This window comes from Balaenoptera acutorostrata, chromosome 16 (assembly GCF_949987535.1).
Source record: "Balaenoptera acutorostrata chromosome 16, mBalAcu1.1, whole genome shotgun sequence".
NCBI lineage: Eukaryota > Metazoa > Chordata > Mammalia > Artiodactyla > Balaenopteridae > Balaenoptera > Balaenoptera acutorostrata.
In genome coordinates, this window is record NC_080079.1 from 15,655,307 (window position 1) to 15,672,832 (window position 17,526).

At 38.6% G+C, this 17,526-nt stretch overlaps 1 protein-coding gene across 1 annotated transcript in view; it reads right to left on the bottom strand.

The window, feature by feature from the left end:
- Positions 1-16,357, bottom strand: part of ATRNL1 (attractin like 1) — a 706,302-nt gene extending 689,945 nt beyond the window's left edge. The window contains exon 1 of the mRNA XM_007173145.3: positions 16,068-16,357. Within this exon, the coding sequence (XP_007173207.2) occupies positions 16,068-16,357 (290 nt within the window). The remainder of the gene's footprint in view (positions 1-16,067) is intronic.
- Positions 16,358-17,526: the final 1,169 nt, after the last annotated feature.

Genomic DNA, 17,526 nt, shown 5'->3' on the forward strand with positions numbered 1-17,526 from the left:
ACATGTCCAGTACGGTAGCCTCTAAGCACACGTGGCTATTGAGCACTTGAAATGTGGTCAGTGCAAAAAAATGAACTGAACTTTTAAAATTTAATTTTAATAAATTCTAACAGCTACATGTGGATAGTGACTGACACACTGGACAACTTAGTGCTAGAAAGAGGGAAGACAATATACAAATAGCAAATAAATGTAGAGCATATAAAGTCATGATACATGTCATATAGAGGGGGTGATGGAGCACTCCCCATCATGCAGATAGATATCTATAGAAATATGTCAGGTGCGTGTGTGTAGATATATACACACACATATATGTATACATATAAATATATATAGATATTCATTGTATCTATATGTGCCTCCATGTAATACAGATATTCAGATTACTTGAATACTGTAATATTTCAATTAATAGGAAAATTTTTTTATCCTTGTTGTATAATCTTCCTAAGCTTTTTTGAAAAAATAAATTAAAAAACTACTTTTGAAATCATTCCATGTGTTAAAAAAATGGTTTTTAATTCTACATACACAGTGACCATTATTTGGGTTCCTTTTCTACAGTACAGTGATTCTTACCATTTTGAGATCTGAGATCACTTTTGAGAATCTTGTAAAAGCTATTACCTCCTGCCTAGAAAAATTCGTATAAATAATATTTTATATACAAATCTGAGGATTCACCAACCACTCACAGCCTATCCAGGAACGTGACATTAAAAGTTCCTGTTATAATATACATTTAAATAATCAACAAGCTTGGAGATAATAAAATATTGCTACATCATAGAGAATTATTTAATGAGCTTAGACTTTTCTTATGGTATCTCTGTGTACTGTAAAATGCACTCATTCATACTAACTTCATAAAGGACGCGTAAGAACTCTGTAGAACAATACTCTCTTTTCACTGAAGAATAAAAAAGACATGACTGAGAAACTAGAAGAAACAGGCAAAACTTTAGAAGAGCTACAAGAATCTCAGCCTGGTCACCTAATGGGTATGTTACTCAAACTCCCTAAGCCTCAAGTTTCCTTGTGTGCAAAATAGTTATAACAGTAATGCTTATTTCACAAGATTGTTTTAAAACCGTAATGCCATAAAACTTATCAAGTGTTCAGTAAAGCAGCAAACTAAATCCATGCAACATTAATGGCACATTGGCAGAAATAGATCTCAATCCCATGTCAGTTTGGTATCAGAACTCATGATCCTAAGTACCCCTATGCTATCTGGAAATCCAGAAGATTATGAATTTATAACTGAGGAGAAACTTCTTATTGAAGAGTAGAAGATGGCTTGCTATGGAAAAAGAGCCAGAAAGACATGTTTGGCAACTCAGCTATCACTTAGTAGCTATCAGACTTTGCATAAATAATTGCTTCAGGTCTTTCACTCTCTATTCCCACTGTAAAATGAGAATAACAACATCTACCTCACAGGATTTTCATTAGCAATAAAAAAGGCAATACAGGTAAAAGCATTTTCCACCACATAATATCATTTCTCCTCTAAACTCATAATTTAACATGTGAAATGTTAGTTTTAATGCTATTAATACTAGTCTTACATGAAATAGTTAGAATAATAAATTCTACTTTCTGGAAAAAATTCATTATTAGCATAATTATACTGTCATAAAAGTACAAATGAAGCCTGGCATAAAACTTAATACATCAAAACGTGAAAAATGATCTTAAATCTTCTATTTTTTTTTATGAGACAGAGAATCAACTTGAAAATTCCTAATTTACACAGTGCTTTTATTTTTTAAATGCTTACATTTTACCTACAAAAAAAAAAAGGATCTCTCCCTTCCCACTGGGGGAGAATGTGTGGGTGGAGTCACTTCAACCATCCCTACCCTGTACTAAGCAAATGCCAGCAAAAAGGCAGCACCCTTGCCCCTCACCACTAGGGGTGCAGCAGCTGCAGAGACTGGGGGGTGGACCATCTCTGCCCTGAACCAGGCAAATGACAATAGAGTCAGCTCCCCTTATCCTCCTAACGAGAGAATGGAAAGAAATTACAAAGATGAGGAAGGTGAAAAGGTGAAAAAGGGGATTCTTTAAATATGTGTATGAAGTCCTGGGCATGCCCTCAGGTGCAATATGTGAAACTGATCAGAATCAACACAGCAGAAACTTCTAGTACTGAACTATGGTATGGAATACCACCTGCGGTTCAGAATGGTCTCTGGGGAGCAGACAAGCAAGGCAGAGCAGAATAGTACAGCCAAAGCCGACTGAATTGTAACTAAGTGGGCAGTCGAATCTCAGCACAAAAGAGAGCCAGCACACTCCTAGGATATCCCCAAGAGAAATTAAAGCATATGTCCATGCCAAAACCTGTACACAAAAAAAATTCATAGCAGCATTATTCACAGTAGCCAAAAGGTAGAAGAAACAACCCAAATGTCCATCAGCTGATAAAGAGAAAAACAAATGTGGAATACCAATACAATGAAACTTGACAACATGCTAAGTGAAAGAAGTCAGTGACAAAGACCATATAATTATATGATTCCATTTCTATGAAATGTCCATAATAAACAAGCTCGTAGAAAGTAGATTAGCAGCTGCCTAGATTAGTGGAATTGGTGGGTAGGGAAAATGGAAAGTGACTGCGAATGGGTGTGGGTTTGCCTTATGGGGTGATGAAAAAGTTCTAAAACTAGAGAGTGGTGATGGTTGCACCGCTCTCTGAATATACTAAAGACCACTGAATCATACACTTCAAAATGGTATTATGACATGTATGAATATTATGGTATATAAATTATAACTCAATAAAGCTGTACTTTTAAAAAGTGAGCTAGGTCATACATGCCAAAACGAGTTGACTGCCTCCTAGAACAGAATGTTTAAATAGGAACAACAGTCTCATACATAATACTCAAAATATCCAGGATACAATCCAAAATTACTTGCCATACAAAATCTCAACTCATTTGAGAAGAGATAATCAGCAGGTACCAGCACTGACATGACAAAGATCCTGGAATTATCTGTCAAGAATCTTAGAGCAGCTCTCAGAAAAATGGCCCAACAAGCAGCTGCAGACACTTTTGGAACAAATACAAAAATATAAGTTTCAGCAAAGAAACAGAAGACATAAAGAAGAACAAAATGGAAAAATATAATAAATGAAACTTTTTATAAAAACTCACAAGAGGTGTCCAAGAGCAGAATAGAGAAGATAGAGGAAAGAATCACTGAATATAGAGATACGTAAATAAAAATCATCCAGTCTGAAGAGAGAGAAAATAGACTGAAGGAAATGAACAGAGCTTTAGTGACTTAAAAGCTAGTAACAAAAGATCTAACATTTGTCTCATTGGAGTCACAGAAGGAGAGGAAAAAGTGTGGAGCTGAAAAAAATATCTGAAGAAATGATAACAAATTTTTGCAAATTTTGAAAAAGATATAAACTTACAGAACAAGATGCTGAGCAAATAATAAACAAGGTAAACAAAGAATTCCACACCCACACACATCATAACCAAATTTCTGAAAACCTAAGAGAAAAAAGAAAGAAAGACAGAGGAAGATGACACACTACCTAGAGGAGAACAACAATTTGAATGACAACAGATCCCTCATCAGAAACCTTGGCACCACTCACTACCTTAAATACTCCAGTTCTTAGGCAAAGGAAGATATGATCAAATTTGTGTTCTATCAAGCAAACTCTGGCAGCAATAAAGAACAGATTAGCAAGAGAAAAATCAGAAACAGAGAGATCGATTAAAGGGCTACTGCAACAACCCAAGAAAGAAAACTTCAGGACTTTACAAAAACGATGGCCGGAAAGATGGCAAGGATGGCAAACCTTGAGAGAATGGCAGCAGCACATGCATATGCAGATCAAATCCTAAGAGAAATTCTGTCTCTTCAAAAGCAAGAATAACTGGGGAAAAGTGCCCCTTCAAGCCAAAGACTGTGGGGGGAATCCTAAGGAAGACGGAGCTGAAGATAGAGATACCCTAATTCTGTATATGAACCCACATAAGACTCAAGCTCAGTCTGAGCTACTCATGTGTGGGACAGACCAAAAAGCAGCTTATCACAGGCTCTGAGAAGTGAATTAAAATTTAAAACATCACAAAGTCTCAGACTAATCCCTGAGTGGCATGTGTGCATTTAGATCCAAAGGCTTTGAAAATGGAACGAAGATTAGAACCACTGCCCTCAGAAAGCAAGAAAGAGAATTTGCTACTTGTACCTAACCAGTTAGTTGCCTACTAAATAAAAATAAATAAGTAAATAAGTAAATAAATAAATCAGCATTCTCCAGGGAATAACAGGACGAAGAACCTACATAACATTCAGAACATCCAGAATAAATCCAAAATCACTCAACATACAAAGAACCAGGAATATGTAACAGATTCTCAATGGAAAAGATAATCAATAGATGTCAATCCTGAGAAAATCCAGAAATTGGAATCATCAGACAAAGACGTTAGGTACTAAAACTGTACTGCATGGGGTAAAGGTAAAGACACTTAAATGAGAGAAGTTTTCAACAGGGAAATAGAAATCATAAAAAAGAACACGACAGAAATGTGGGGACTGAAAACTATATCTTAAATTTGAAAATGACTGGATGGGTTCGAAAGCATAGTGGAGATTGCAGAGGCAACAGTCAGTGAAGTTGATGATAGTTCAACAGAAATTGTACAATCTAAAGAAAGAAAAAAAAGAGTTAAAAAAAAGACAACAGAGCCTCAAGAATTTTGTTTAAGCCTAACACTAGTATCACTGAAGTCCCAGAAAGAGAAGGGAAAAAGACTGGTGCAGAAAAATATATTTGAAGAAATAACGGTTTTTAGAAAAGTCCTATATTTGTGAAAGACATAAATATAAATTCAAGATGCTCAGCAAACCCTAACCAGGGCAAATTCAAAGAAAGCTACACACAGATACATCAGAATCTGAACTGCTAAAAACAAAAGTTGTATAAAAAGCTTGAAAGTAGCTAGAAAAAAAATGTAATTATACATACAGGGGAAAAATAATTAGAATGACTGCAGATTTCCCTGCATATTTCAGAAACTATGCAGGCCAGAAGAGAGTCAAGCAACATCTTCAAAACACTGAAAGAAAGAAACTGTCAACCCAGAATTCTGTACTTGGGAAAATATCTTTCAGTAAAAAAGGCAAAATATTCTCAAAACAAGGAAAACTAAGAAAGTCCATCAGCAGCAGCCGTGCTCAAAAAGAAATCCAAAAGAAAGTGATGCAGACAAAAGGGAAATGACACTAAGAGTTAATTTATAACTTGAGAAATAAACAAAGAGCAAAAGGAAGAGCAGATATCTGAGAAAATACAAAAGACTATTTTCCTCCTCTTAGGTTCTTTAAAGTATGTATGATTGTTGAAAGCAAAATTTATAACTTTATCAGATGAGATTTGCCATACATGTAGATGTGATTATATGACAATTATAACAAAGGTCAGCAGGTGAGGATAAATGGACCTATATGGTTCCAAAATTTCTTAATTTTCCTGAAGTAATATATTACTAACTCTAAATAGACTATAAAAAGTTAGCTATGCATAGTGTAATCACTAGCACACTAGCATTACCACTAAAAAATAATACAAAGACATATACAAAAAGGGCCAACAGAAAATTAAAATGGAATGCTAAAAAATATCCAAATACATTAAATGTAAAGAGTCTCAACAAACCAATATAAAGACAGAGATTATTAGACTGGATTTTATATATATATATATTTACATACACATACATACATACACACACACACATCATTCTTTCCAAGTCAAAAAGGATACATCATGCAAACAATAAGCAGAAGAAAGCTAGTGTGGCTATTAATATCAAAGTAGATTTCAAAGTAAAAAGAATTACCAAAGAAAAAGAGATGGGAAATTATATTATGATGAATGGGTCCGTTCACCAAAAAGACATAACAATTCTAACTGTATATGCATCTCAAAAAAAGCTTCAAAATACAAGAAGCAAAACTGACAGAAATGAAAGGAAACAAACAGATAAATTCATAAATACAGTGGGAGACTTCAACACTCCTCTTTCAGTAATCAACAGAACAAGTAGATAGAATATCATTAGGGATACAGAAGATCTAAACAATATAAACAACCAATTGACCTTCTTGACATTTCTGTAACACTCCATTCAACAGCAGAATGTATATTCTTTAAACTGCACATGTAACATTCACCACGATAGACCATATTTTGTCCAAAAAACAAGTCTTAACAAATTTATAAAAACTAGAATCATAAAAGGTATGTTCTTTGAACATAATGGAATTTAACTAGAAATAAATAAAAGAAAAAGCTCTGGTAAATTCCCAAATATTTGGAAATTAAACAAAACAGTTCTACATAAGCCAAAGAGAATGTCTCAAGGTAAATCATAATTTAGTTCAATTACACTGCATGAAAATCAAAGTACTACATACCATAATATGTGAGATTCAGCTAATGCAGTGCTTAGAAGAACATGTATAGCATTCAAATGCTTTTATTAAAAGGAAGAAACATCTCAAATTAATGATCTAAGCTTTTCATCTTAAGAAACTAGAATGAAAAAAGCAAGTTAAAACCAAAGGAAGCAGGGATTCCCTGGCGATCCAGTGGTAAAGACTCGGGGCTTTCACTGCCACGGGCCTGGGTTCAATCCCTGCTCAGGAACTAAGATCCTGCAAGCTGCGTGACGTGGCAAAAATAAAATTAAATTAAATTAAAAAAGGAAGCAGCAATCAATGCAACTGAAAAAACAACAAAAGAAAAAATAGCAGGAATCAATGAAACCAAACACATATTCTTTGAAAAGACTGATAACATTAATGTCTAGCCAGACTAAGCAAGAAAAAAGAAAGAAAACATAAACTACCAATATCAGAAATGGAAGAAGAAATATCACTAAAGACCCCACAGACTTTAAAAGGATGATAAGGAAATATTATGAACAACTTTATGCCCATAAATTTGAAAACTTAGATGAAATGGACCCATCCTCTGTAAGATACAATCTGCCAAAACTCACTCAAGAAATAGATAAAATGAATATCCCTGCATCTATTTAAAAAATTGAGTTCACAGCTGCAAGCCTTCCACAAAGAAATTCCAGACCCAAATGGCATCACTGATGAATTTACCAAACATTTAAGAAAAAAGTAATACCAAGTCTACATAAATCCTTCCAGAAAACATAAGAGGGAGCATTTCCTAACTCATTTTATAAGGTTAGCATTACACCATGATAAGGAAACCAAAGACATTTCAAGAAAATAAAATTACAGAACAATATCTCTCATGAACACAGAAGCAAAAATCCTCAACGAAATATTAGCAAATTAAATCTAGCAATATATAAAAAGTATAATAAATTGGGACCAAGTGGAGTTTACCCCAGGAATGTAAAGCTGATTAAACATTTGAAAATCAATCAATTTAATTCACCAATATTAACAAACAAAAGAAGAAAAACCAAACGACTGTCTCAATAGATATAGAAGAAACATGTGACAAAATTCAACATCCATACATGACTGTAAATGGAAAAACTCTCAGCATTTTTCCTCCTGTGTAGGAAAAAATCCAGTTCTTCTCTACTGTGTGCTTCTTCCCCATAAGTCTCCTTTACTATTCACACAACCTTCGCTTCCGGTCACCAAATGTATGGAGGTTTTTCCCCACCACCAAGGAATTCACAGGCAACAGCAGAGTGTCCAAGAATTCAACTCAATTCTGACACTATCTAACAGGAAACAGCATCAGATGCCACAGGTTAAGGTTTCAGTTCCACAAGACTGCCCCTCCACCGAACCCTGCCCCACTTCAGAAACCAGTTGCAAGCCCAGATACCACCTATGCTTCTGACCAACTGGCCATAGACTGGGGGATCCAAGGACCCCTTCCTTGGGTTTAATTAATTTGCTAGAGAGGCTCACAGAACTCAGACAAGCATTTTATTTACTAGATCACTAGTTTATTATAAAAGGATATAATTCAGGAACAGCCAGATAGAAGAGCTACATAGGGTAATACATGGGCAAAGCGGTTCAGTGTTTCCCTGCCCTGTTAAGGTGCATCACTCTCCCAGCACCTTCATGTGTTCACTAGAAGCTCTCTGAACCCCAAACTTTGGGGATTTTATGGAGGCTTTATCATGTACGCATGATTGATCGTATCTCTACTTTCAGCCATTCTCCCTTCTCAACAGAACGGTGCCCAGGGCTGAAGATTCCAAGCTTCAAACCATGACTTGGCCTTTCTGGTAACTAGCCCTCATCCAGAAGCCATCCAGGAGCTACTACTATCACCGGGGAAATTACAAGGGTTTCAGCAGCCCTGTGTTAGGAACAAAGGTAAAAGGCGAACATTAGAACAAGAGATGCTTCTAGTGCTCTTATCACTTAGGAAATTAGAACGGTTTTAGGAACTCTATGCCAGGAACCAGGGGCAGAGACCAATATACATTTTTCCGTTATCTCAACTCTCAAAATTAGGAATAGTAGGGAACTTCTTGAACCTAACAAAAGGCATTTATTTTTAAAAAGCCTGCAACTAACATGATACTTCATGTTTAAAGACTGAATGTTTTCCACCTAAGATTGGAAACAAGGCAAGGATATCCACTCTTGTACTCATATTCAGCATCAGGTTGAAGGTCCTAGCGAGTACAACAGAACCAGAAGAAAAATAAGGGCATATAATGGGAAAGGAAAAAGTAAAACAGATGCTATGATCGTCTGTACAGAAAGCCCCAAAGAATCTACGAAAAAAAAGCTACTGAAACTGAGTTTAGCAACATTGCAGGATACAAGGTCAATATACAAAAATCAATTGCATTTCTACATAATGAAAAAGAACAATTAGAAACTGAAATTAAAAGAAACTATCAATTACAATAGCATCAAAGAATATAAACTATTTAGGTATAAATCTAACAAAACATATGCAGTATCTGTATCTGAAGAAAGAAATCAATGAAAACCTAAATAAATGAAGAAATATATGATGTTGATGGACTAGAAAATTCAATATTGTCTAGATGTCGATTCTTCCCAAAATGATCTCTTGAATCAACACAATCTCAATCAAAATCCCAGCTTTTTTTTTAAGAAATTGACAAACTGATTCTAAAATTTATGTGGAAAAGCAAATGAACTAGAAAAACCAAATGAATTTTCAAAAATAGAAGCAGAGTTGGAAGAACCTCACTATCTAATTTTAAGTCTTACTATAAAGGGACTTTCCTGGTGGTACAGTGGTTAAGAACCTGCCTGCCAATGCAGGGGACATGGGTTCAAGCCCTGGTCCGGGAAGATTCCACATGCCACGAAGCAACTAAGCCCCTGGGCCACAACTACTGAGCCTGCGCTCTAGAGCCAGCGAGCCACAACTACTGAGCTCATGTGCCGCAACTACTGAAGCCTGCACACCTAGAGTCCATGCCCCACAACAAGAGAAGCCACCACAATGAGAAGCCCGAACACCGCAACAAAGAGGCAACCACTCAACACAACTAGAGAAAGCCCTCACGCAGTAACAAAGACCCAACACAGCCAAAAATAAATTTAAAAAAGAAAAAGACTTACTATAAAGATCCAGTAGTCAAAAGAAAGGCATTTCCCAAAGGACAGACACATGAATCAATAGAACAGAACAGAATCAAGAAACAGATACAGAGAGACGTCCACCTGATTTTCAACAAAGGGGCAAAAACATCAATGAAAAAAGGATAGTCTTTTCAAGAACTAGTCATTCCATAATGAAAAAAGGATCAATTTACCAATAGGATATAATACAAAATTTCATGCATCTAATAACAGAGCTTCAAAATACATGAAGCAAAAACAGATGCGACTGCAGAGAAACAGATAATTACAAAATTGTAATTGAAGATTTCAATACCCCCTCTCAATAACTGACAGAAACAGAAAATCAGAAAGGTTTTAGAAATCTTACACATAACATCATACTTAATGGTTAAAGATTGAATATTTTTCCTTTAAATCAAAAACAAGACACAGCCAACCACTCTTATCACCTGTATACATCACTGTAACAGAGGTTCTAGCCAGTGAAATAAGGCAAGAAAAAAGAAATGAAAGGCATCCAGATTGCAGAGAAAAGGCTTATAGTATTTTTACTTGCGGACAACATAATCATCTATGTAGAAAATCATAAGGAATCTACAAAAACTACTACTACTACAGCTAATAAGTGAGGTCAGCAAAATTGAAGGATACAAGACCAAATACAAAATCAGTTGTATTTCCATATTTTATAAACACACACACACATACACACACACATATATATAATTTACAACAGCAGCAAAATATATTAAATACTTAGGGGAAAATCTGACAGAAGAGTTGTAAGACCTGTTCACTGAAAACTTTTAAATATTTTTGAGAGATTAAAGAAGACTTAAATAAATGGAGAGATATACCATGTTCACGGGTGAGAAAACTCAACATCGATAAGGTGTCAACTGTCCCCCAGACTAATGTATAGATTCAATACAATCCCAGATAAAACCCCAGCAGGCTTTTTTGTAGAAACTGACAAGCTGATTCTGAAATTCATGTGGAAATGCCAAGGACATAGAATAGCCAAAATAACTGAAAAAGAACAAAATTGAAGGACTTAAACTCCCTGAATTCAAGACTTACAAAGCTATAATAATCTTGACATACAAATAGATCAGTGGAACAGAGTCCAGAAACAGACACACAAATATACAAACAACTGGTTTCAACAAAGTTGCCAAGCCACTTTAGTAGAGAAAGGATAGTTTTTTTCAACAAATGGTCCTAGAATAATTGGATATCTATATGAAAAAAAAAAAAAATTGAGATGCATACCTCTCACTAGATGTGGAATTAACTCAAAAGGGACTATAAACCTAATTGTAAAATCTAAAACTACAAAACTTCTAGGAAGAAAAAATAATCAAAGAAAATCTTTGGTTTAGGCAAAGGCTTCTTAGATATTGCGCCAAAAGCACAATCCATAAAAGGAAAAAAAATGATAAACTGGAATTGAAATTTAAAACTTCTGTTCTTTGAAAGCACTGTTAAGAGAATGAAAAGACAAGCCCCAACATGGGAGAAAATATTTGCCAATGATATATCTGATAAGGAACTAGTATCTAGAATATATAAAGAACTCATAAAAATCAATAATAAGAAAAAACAATTTTAAAAATGTGCAAAAGATATGAACAGATACCTCACCAAAGAAGATCTACAGATGGCAAGTAAGCACATGATAAGATGCTCTCATTAGTCATTAGGGAAATGCAAAATAAAACCACAACGAGATAACATTACACACCTATTAGAACCGCTAAAATTTAAGACTGACCATACCAAGTGTTGGTGAGGGTGTAAATTAACTAGAACATTCATACCCTGCTGGTGGGAATGTAAAAGATACAACTACTCTGAAAAAGAGTTTTGTCATTTTGTTAGAAATCTATAGTGAAGGAAAGCGGCTCAGTTAGTTGCCTGGGAACAGAGAGAGGCAGCGGAAAGGAGAGGGAGGGAATACAAAGGGGCACATGGAACTTTTGAGTGTGATTGATATTTTTATGATCTTGATTGTAGTGATAGTTTAAGAGGTGCATACGTATGTCCAAACTTTTTAAATTGTACAGTTTATTGCATGTCAATTATACCCCAATAAAGCTCTTAAAAATAATTTTTTAAGAAAAAATTACAATTGTAATTAAATAATTTTGAAAGTGCTAAAAAGTAAAAATAGTGCTCTAAGAGTACATAACGAGGGGTCACATAGTCTGAGGAGTCAGAAGAGCTTCCTTTAGACACTAATATAAGCTAAATAAAATTCAAAGGATGCTTAATAATCAGTCAAGCAAAGACCACATAGGAAAGTTGGTTCAGAGAGATGTATGCATATGTGTGAAATGCCCTGAGTCCAAAAGGAATGTGACACTTTCAAGGAACTTTAAAAGACCCAGGCAGGAACACAGGAAGGGTGAGTCTGATCTGCTAAAGGAACCAAATTATGTAGACACATGGTCTTGAAAACCATGCTAGTACAAGCAATTTATCAATTTAGGATCTTAGAAACACTCAATTTAAATTATTTTAAAATCTATTGTGTGATTTTATGGTTTAATAATGTAAAAAGAACCCATGGATATAAATTGCATATTATAATCTTAGTTTGAAATAAAGAAGAGCTGGGGACAGGGAATATTCAATTTAACTTTATAGTTATTGATAGCTTCCCTATTATTATTAAAAAGGATTCCAAATATGTACGTGTGTGTGTGTGTGTGTATACACACATATGTTGGGGTTTGTTTTTTTTTTAATAATAACTTAGGGAAAATATTGACACATTTAACCCTGCCACTTTCTGTTTACAATAGCAACCTCACTCCTGATATTATATCTTCATTTTGCTGTCAAAATAGAAATAGACTTCCATTATAAATGTGTGAAATTCATTATCCATACTCGACTGACTTAAGAGGTTTAAAAAATATCTATATACATTAAACACACAATAAGATTTAATAGATGATTTTAGAGAAATATTCAATAAATATGTTTTAATAATAAATATACATTTATAAAATATTCACAATATAATGAGTTATTTTCCAATCTCAGAATGTTAATATCAGTTATTTTGTTTACCTAAGAGAAATTAGAAGTCTTAGGTTCCTAAGTCACATAAGCAAGAAAATGTCCAAGTTTGAACTCAAATTATTAATTTATAAAAACATAAATCTCAACTACTCTACAAAAATAATTCTAAAGAACTGGCTTCTAATAGAGAATGTTATTCATTCAAATAGTTCATAGCAAAACATTTTCTACTCCAATGTTATACTAAGCTACCCAAGTAAATGTAATTCACATTTGCATATATATCCTTGATTATTATATTTCAAATTGGCACTGTCCTCTCTGATTCTCAGTCCTAAGTCTTTTAGTCCAGCTTTAGCTGAAGATCAGTGTTCATTCTGTTTTACCTATGAGAGGAAGGGCTTGTAATTCTGAGAGTTATATTCTTTTCAAATGGAAACAGAAGACTGAAATCAATCCTAAGAGAACTGAAGTACCACTTTTGATACCATATTTGCTTCTGCATTTCTCCCCCCAACCATCAATCTTCCGTTCTAAAGAAGCATTTAAAGGATACTCATTCCCTAGTGAAATCCCTACAGTAGGAAAAAAGCTATGTTACCATGGAACCAGCCAATTAATTTTGACACCTGCTTACCAAGATTGATCTTTTTTTTTTTTTTTTTTTTTAATGCGTTTGCCTTTATTCTTTTTTTTTACTTTATTTTTTTGGCTGTGTTGGGTCTTCGTTTCTATGCGACGGCTTTCTCTAGTTGTGGCAAGTGGGGGCCATTCTTCATCGCGGTGCGCGGGCCTCTCACTATCGCGGCCTCTCCTGTTGCGGAGCACAGGCCCCAGACGCGCAGGCTCAGTAGTTGTGGCTCACGGGCCTAGTTGCTCCGCGGCATGTGGGATCTTCCCAGACCAGGGCTCGAACCCGTGTCCCCTGCATTGGCAGGCAGATTCTCAACCACTGCGCCACCAGGGAAGCCCCAAGATTGATCATTTTTGATGTCTGTTTGTTAGGTGGCTATCCTTCAGTTAAGTAAAAGATTTTCAAGATAATTAATGAAGTGAGAATTTCCAGTTAAAGTCTTTCCCACTGTGCTATTATTTCAAATGCTGGATAAAACAAGCCACCATCCTCAAATAAACCTTTCTTAGCTTAGCATGTACTTTACCAGGAAGAAATCTTTTCTTCTAAATTGATTCTTCCCTTTAACATTAAATACCACTTTTTTCTTTATGCTAAGAGAATACATAACAAAACACAGAGTTGTACCAGTTATATTTACTCTAACTAATAGCTTGTATTCCACAGAGAAATGAAAAAGTACTTACTAATAGCGTACAATGAATCATAGGAAACAGCTTCCAAGGAAATGAATATTCAATGATTAGTCCAGGGCTTATTGTTATTTACCTATATCTATATAAAAAAAAAAAAAACAACTAGTCCTCTTTTACTCACTAATGTATCTTTCACGAACACCAACCATCTCTCTATATTATTTAAGCTGGTTTTAACTTGATCTGTGATCTTTCCTACTAACTGAGACAACCTCTGCTAGTGAGGTTACAGGCTGCTGATCTAGCTGATTAGCAATTCCACTACTATAAAATGTAGACAGAAGCTTCTTAGAACTGCAGCAATTTCTGTCCTCTTTAGAGAAATGGAGCAATTCCACCCACCCAAAGGCCAATGTCCCTAACTTACACATGAATCAGGCAATCTTCCTATTTATGTACCAAAGGATATAAAAAAATGGATATGGCTTTTTTCATTGTTGACTACCAGTTCATATGTTCAAATTCCTCTCTTGCTAGGTAAAGAGGCTGGCTGTTATGATCAAAGCTAAAGTTTAAGAACATTTAAGTTACAAAGACTGCTAACAAGCACAATTCGATAAGATATCTTTGCAGACCTTGAAACACTTGTTTAAACTTTTAATTAGTACCTCCACCAAATTTTGTTTAAATATAAAACTACAGTACTATGCTAATTTGTGAAATTATGAAGCTAGGAAACATTTTAACTTATTGCTACAAATGACTTTCATAAAACTTCATTCTGAGATTTCACTTCCAAAAACTTCCTGTCAATTAATTTAAATAGTAAGATCTACTTAAATTAAAAAGTCCCATTTTTAAAAATACATTTTTACAATGAGTTTTCAGGGGCACTGTCTTAACTGGCAAGTTTTTTTTTCAAAAAAAGGAAAATATGCTGTTTAAAACTCCCAGGAAATTTTCCTGTCATACATTATTAGCAGGTGAACCATATTCCTACCTTTGCCTTAGAGCCCAAGAGACAGTTCACTTAGATTTTGCTATCACCCTGACAACAAGTAATCTACATAGTGCAATTTCAGAGCTACTAACCCAGCCAGCAAACTTCATGTGAAGTATCTAGAAGACCAAGAAGTTGACGTACTTAGTGACTGTTATGTGCAAGTTGTCAGATGGACACCCTATTGGCCTCAACTATCTTATCTGCTGCTCCCCCCACATTCACCCATTTCTTTTCTTATCAGACAGCAACGCAATAAACATCAACCAATGGGGGAAAGTATCTTTACTGTCGTAAAGCAAGCTCCTTAGGGCCTTGAGCTTCAAAAAAACGAAAGTGATGCTCCCACACAACAGCTGACAGTCAAAGAACCAGTTAGAAAAATCTTTTATCTCCACCACATTAAAAAGTCCAGGTATTTCATCCTCTTATCTAACCCAAAGTCACTCTTGCATTTCTCAATTCAAGACTGTCCTCGCAAATTCAACATAGTATATTGGCTTAAAGTAAACGTTCTAGAGTTAGGCTGGCTGATTTGGATTGCCTCGATTTCCCTCTGTAAAACCAGTAAAGTAATTCTAGTAACTCAGAGTTGTTGTGAGAAACAAACAAGATAACCCACGTAATGGGCTCAGAACAGTGTTTGGCACATAGTAAGGCCATCATAAACTCTACTTATGATCACTATTACTAAATACACTAACATGTTAGCAGTGCTTACCTCTAGAGAGGGGAGTAGGATGGGGAAGAGGGAGGTACTGGTAGACCAGAACTTTTAACCTTTAAACTTCCGTATTGTTTGAATGCTTCACAATGCGCAAGTATTTCACGAGTTACGTGCATAATTTTTGATTAAAAAATAGTGTCCTAACAAAATGGTGTTTGCCACCGTAACTGAGTGTGAAAATTTTGACGATCAGGGGACCAGAGTCGCTGCGGACAGGTGGACCATCGGGAAAGGCTTCGCGTCCACGGCGGTCGGTGCGAGACGCAGGGCCCAAAGTCCCCGAGGCGCGAGGGCTGGAGGGGGACAGCGCGGGCCCCGCTCCCGCAGCGCTGCGGGTCGCTCCCAGCCGGGGGACCCGGGGCCGAGAGAAGGGGGGAGGCCGCGACGGGTGCGGGGCAGGGCTGAGGTTCGGGGTCCGGCGAAGGCACTTACTTGAACCTGCCCTGGCAGTGCTGGCACTGGTCCCCCACCCAGCCCGGGTCGCAGAGGCAGGTGGAATTGACACAGCGGCCCGAGAAGCAGGAGCCGGTCCTCTCGCAGAGCTTGGACTGGGACACCTGCGCGTAGAGCGCCAGGTAGAGGAAGCCATAGCACAGCAGCCAGCTGTTCCCGTCCAGCAGCCAGAAGGAGGCGCCGCCGCCGCCGCCCGCCGGCCGAGCTCTCCACGGCCCCGGGGCCGCCGGCTGCGGGGGACCAGTGCGGGCCCGGCCCCCCGGTTCCATCTTTCCCAGCGCCCCTGCCCGGCCGGGATGCGCTCTCGGGCGCCTACAGGGATGCTTCAGAGGGGAAATCTGGCCGGAGAGGAGAACACCGCGCCGCTGCCGCCGCCGCTTCTCCTCCTCACCGGCGCCTGCCCCAGTCCCGCTCCCCGGTCAGGAGGAACAGATCCCAGCCGCTGTCGCCTCCGCTCGGCTCCCTCCAGTCGCACTCGGGCATCGCCTCTCCGTCTCCTGACCTTGTCCGCGGCAGGCCGAGCCCACCGCCACGGCGCCCCGGGCCGGGCCGGAGGCGGGGAGCGGGAGATGCAGGCTGCGCGGGGCGCTCCGGAGGGGACCTGCGGGAGGGGGAGGGGGACCCAGCGCGCGGCCCCGCCTCGCCCACGGCTCGCGCCAACCTCCTCAGCTCCCAGCCCGGCGCGCCCGGGAGGGCGGGGGCCACGGGAGCCCCGAGGTGGGCGCGCCCAACGCGGGAGGGGGGACTCGGGAAGCGGGGTTCAGCCTCGCCCGCCCCGGCCGGCCCCCGGCGGCCCTCCAGAAGCCATTTTCTCTCCGGTAACGTTAGCCAGATGCCGGTGCTGCCTTTAGAGCCCGCGGCGTGCTGGGCCGCCTCCCCTTCTCGCGCGTGCCTCCGCTCCTCCCCACACAGGCCCTGCGCGTGGTCTCGCCCCGCCCCGACAGGGACCAGGGACTCCTCCGCGCGGCCGCACAGCCCGGCCCGCCGGATGAGGGGAGAGCGGCCCGCCAGGTGTGGCGCGCGGGCCCGCCGTGCCCTTCCCCTCGGCGCGCCTGGGAAGTCGGCCCCGCTCGCACCGCGCGCCTCCTGAACCCCCCCAAACGTAAGATCAGATCGGGACCGGCTTCGCAGCTTCAGCAGAAAATAAGCCCTTCCCGTCCGCTGTCTACAGCTGCAAAAGTGCAGCACTTTTCCCCCAGCGCTCCCCGCTTCCTCCGTCCCATCCTCCAGCCTATTTCTTTTTTTCTGAAAAGAGAAAAACTCCAACACACAAAGAGCTGAGCATGTGCAGCAGGCAAAAGTCTTAAAGGCACCGCACTCCGACCACTTTATGGGGTCCGCAAGAACGGAAAGGGGCGGGGGCTAGGGCCTGCGGGGGTCGCGGAGCCGGTTCCGCAGAGGGACCGCTCCCAGGGGGAGCCATTTCTTGCGCGGAAAT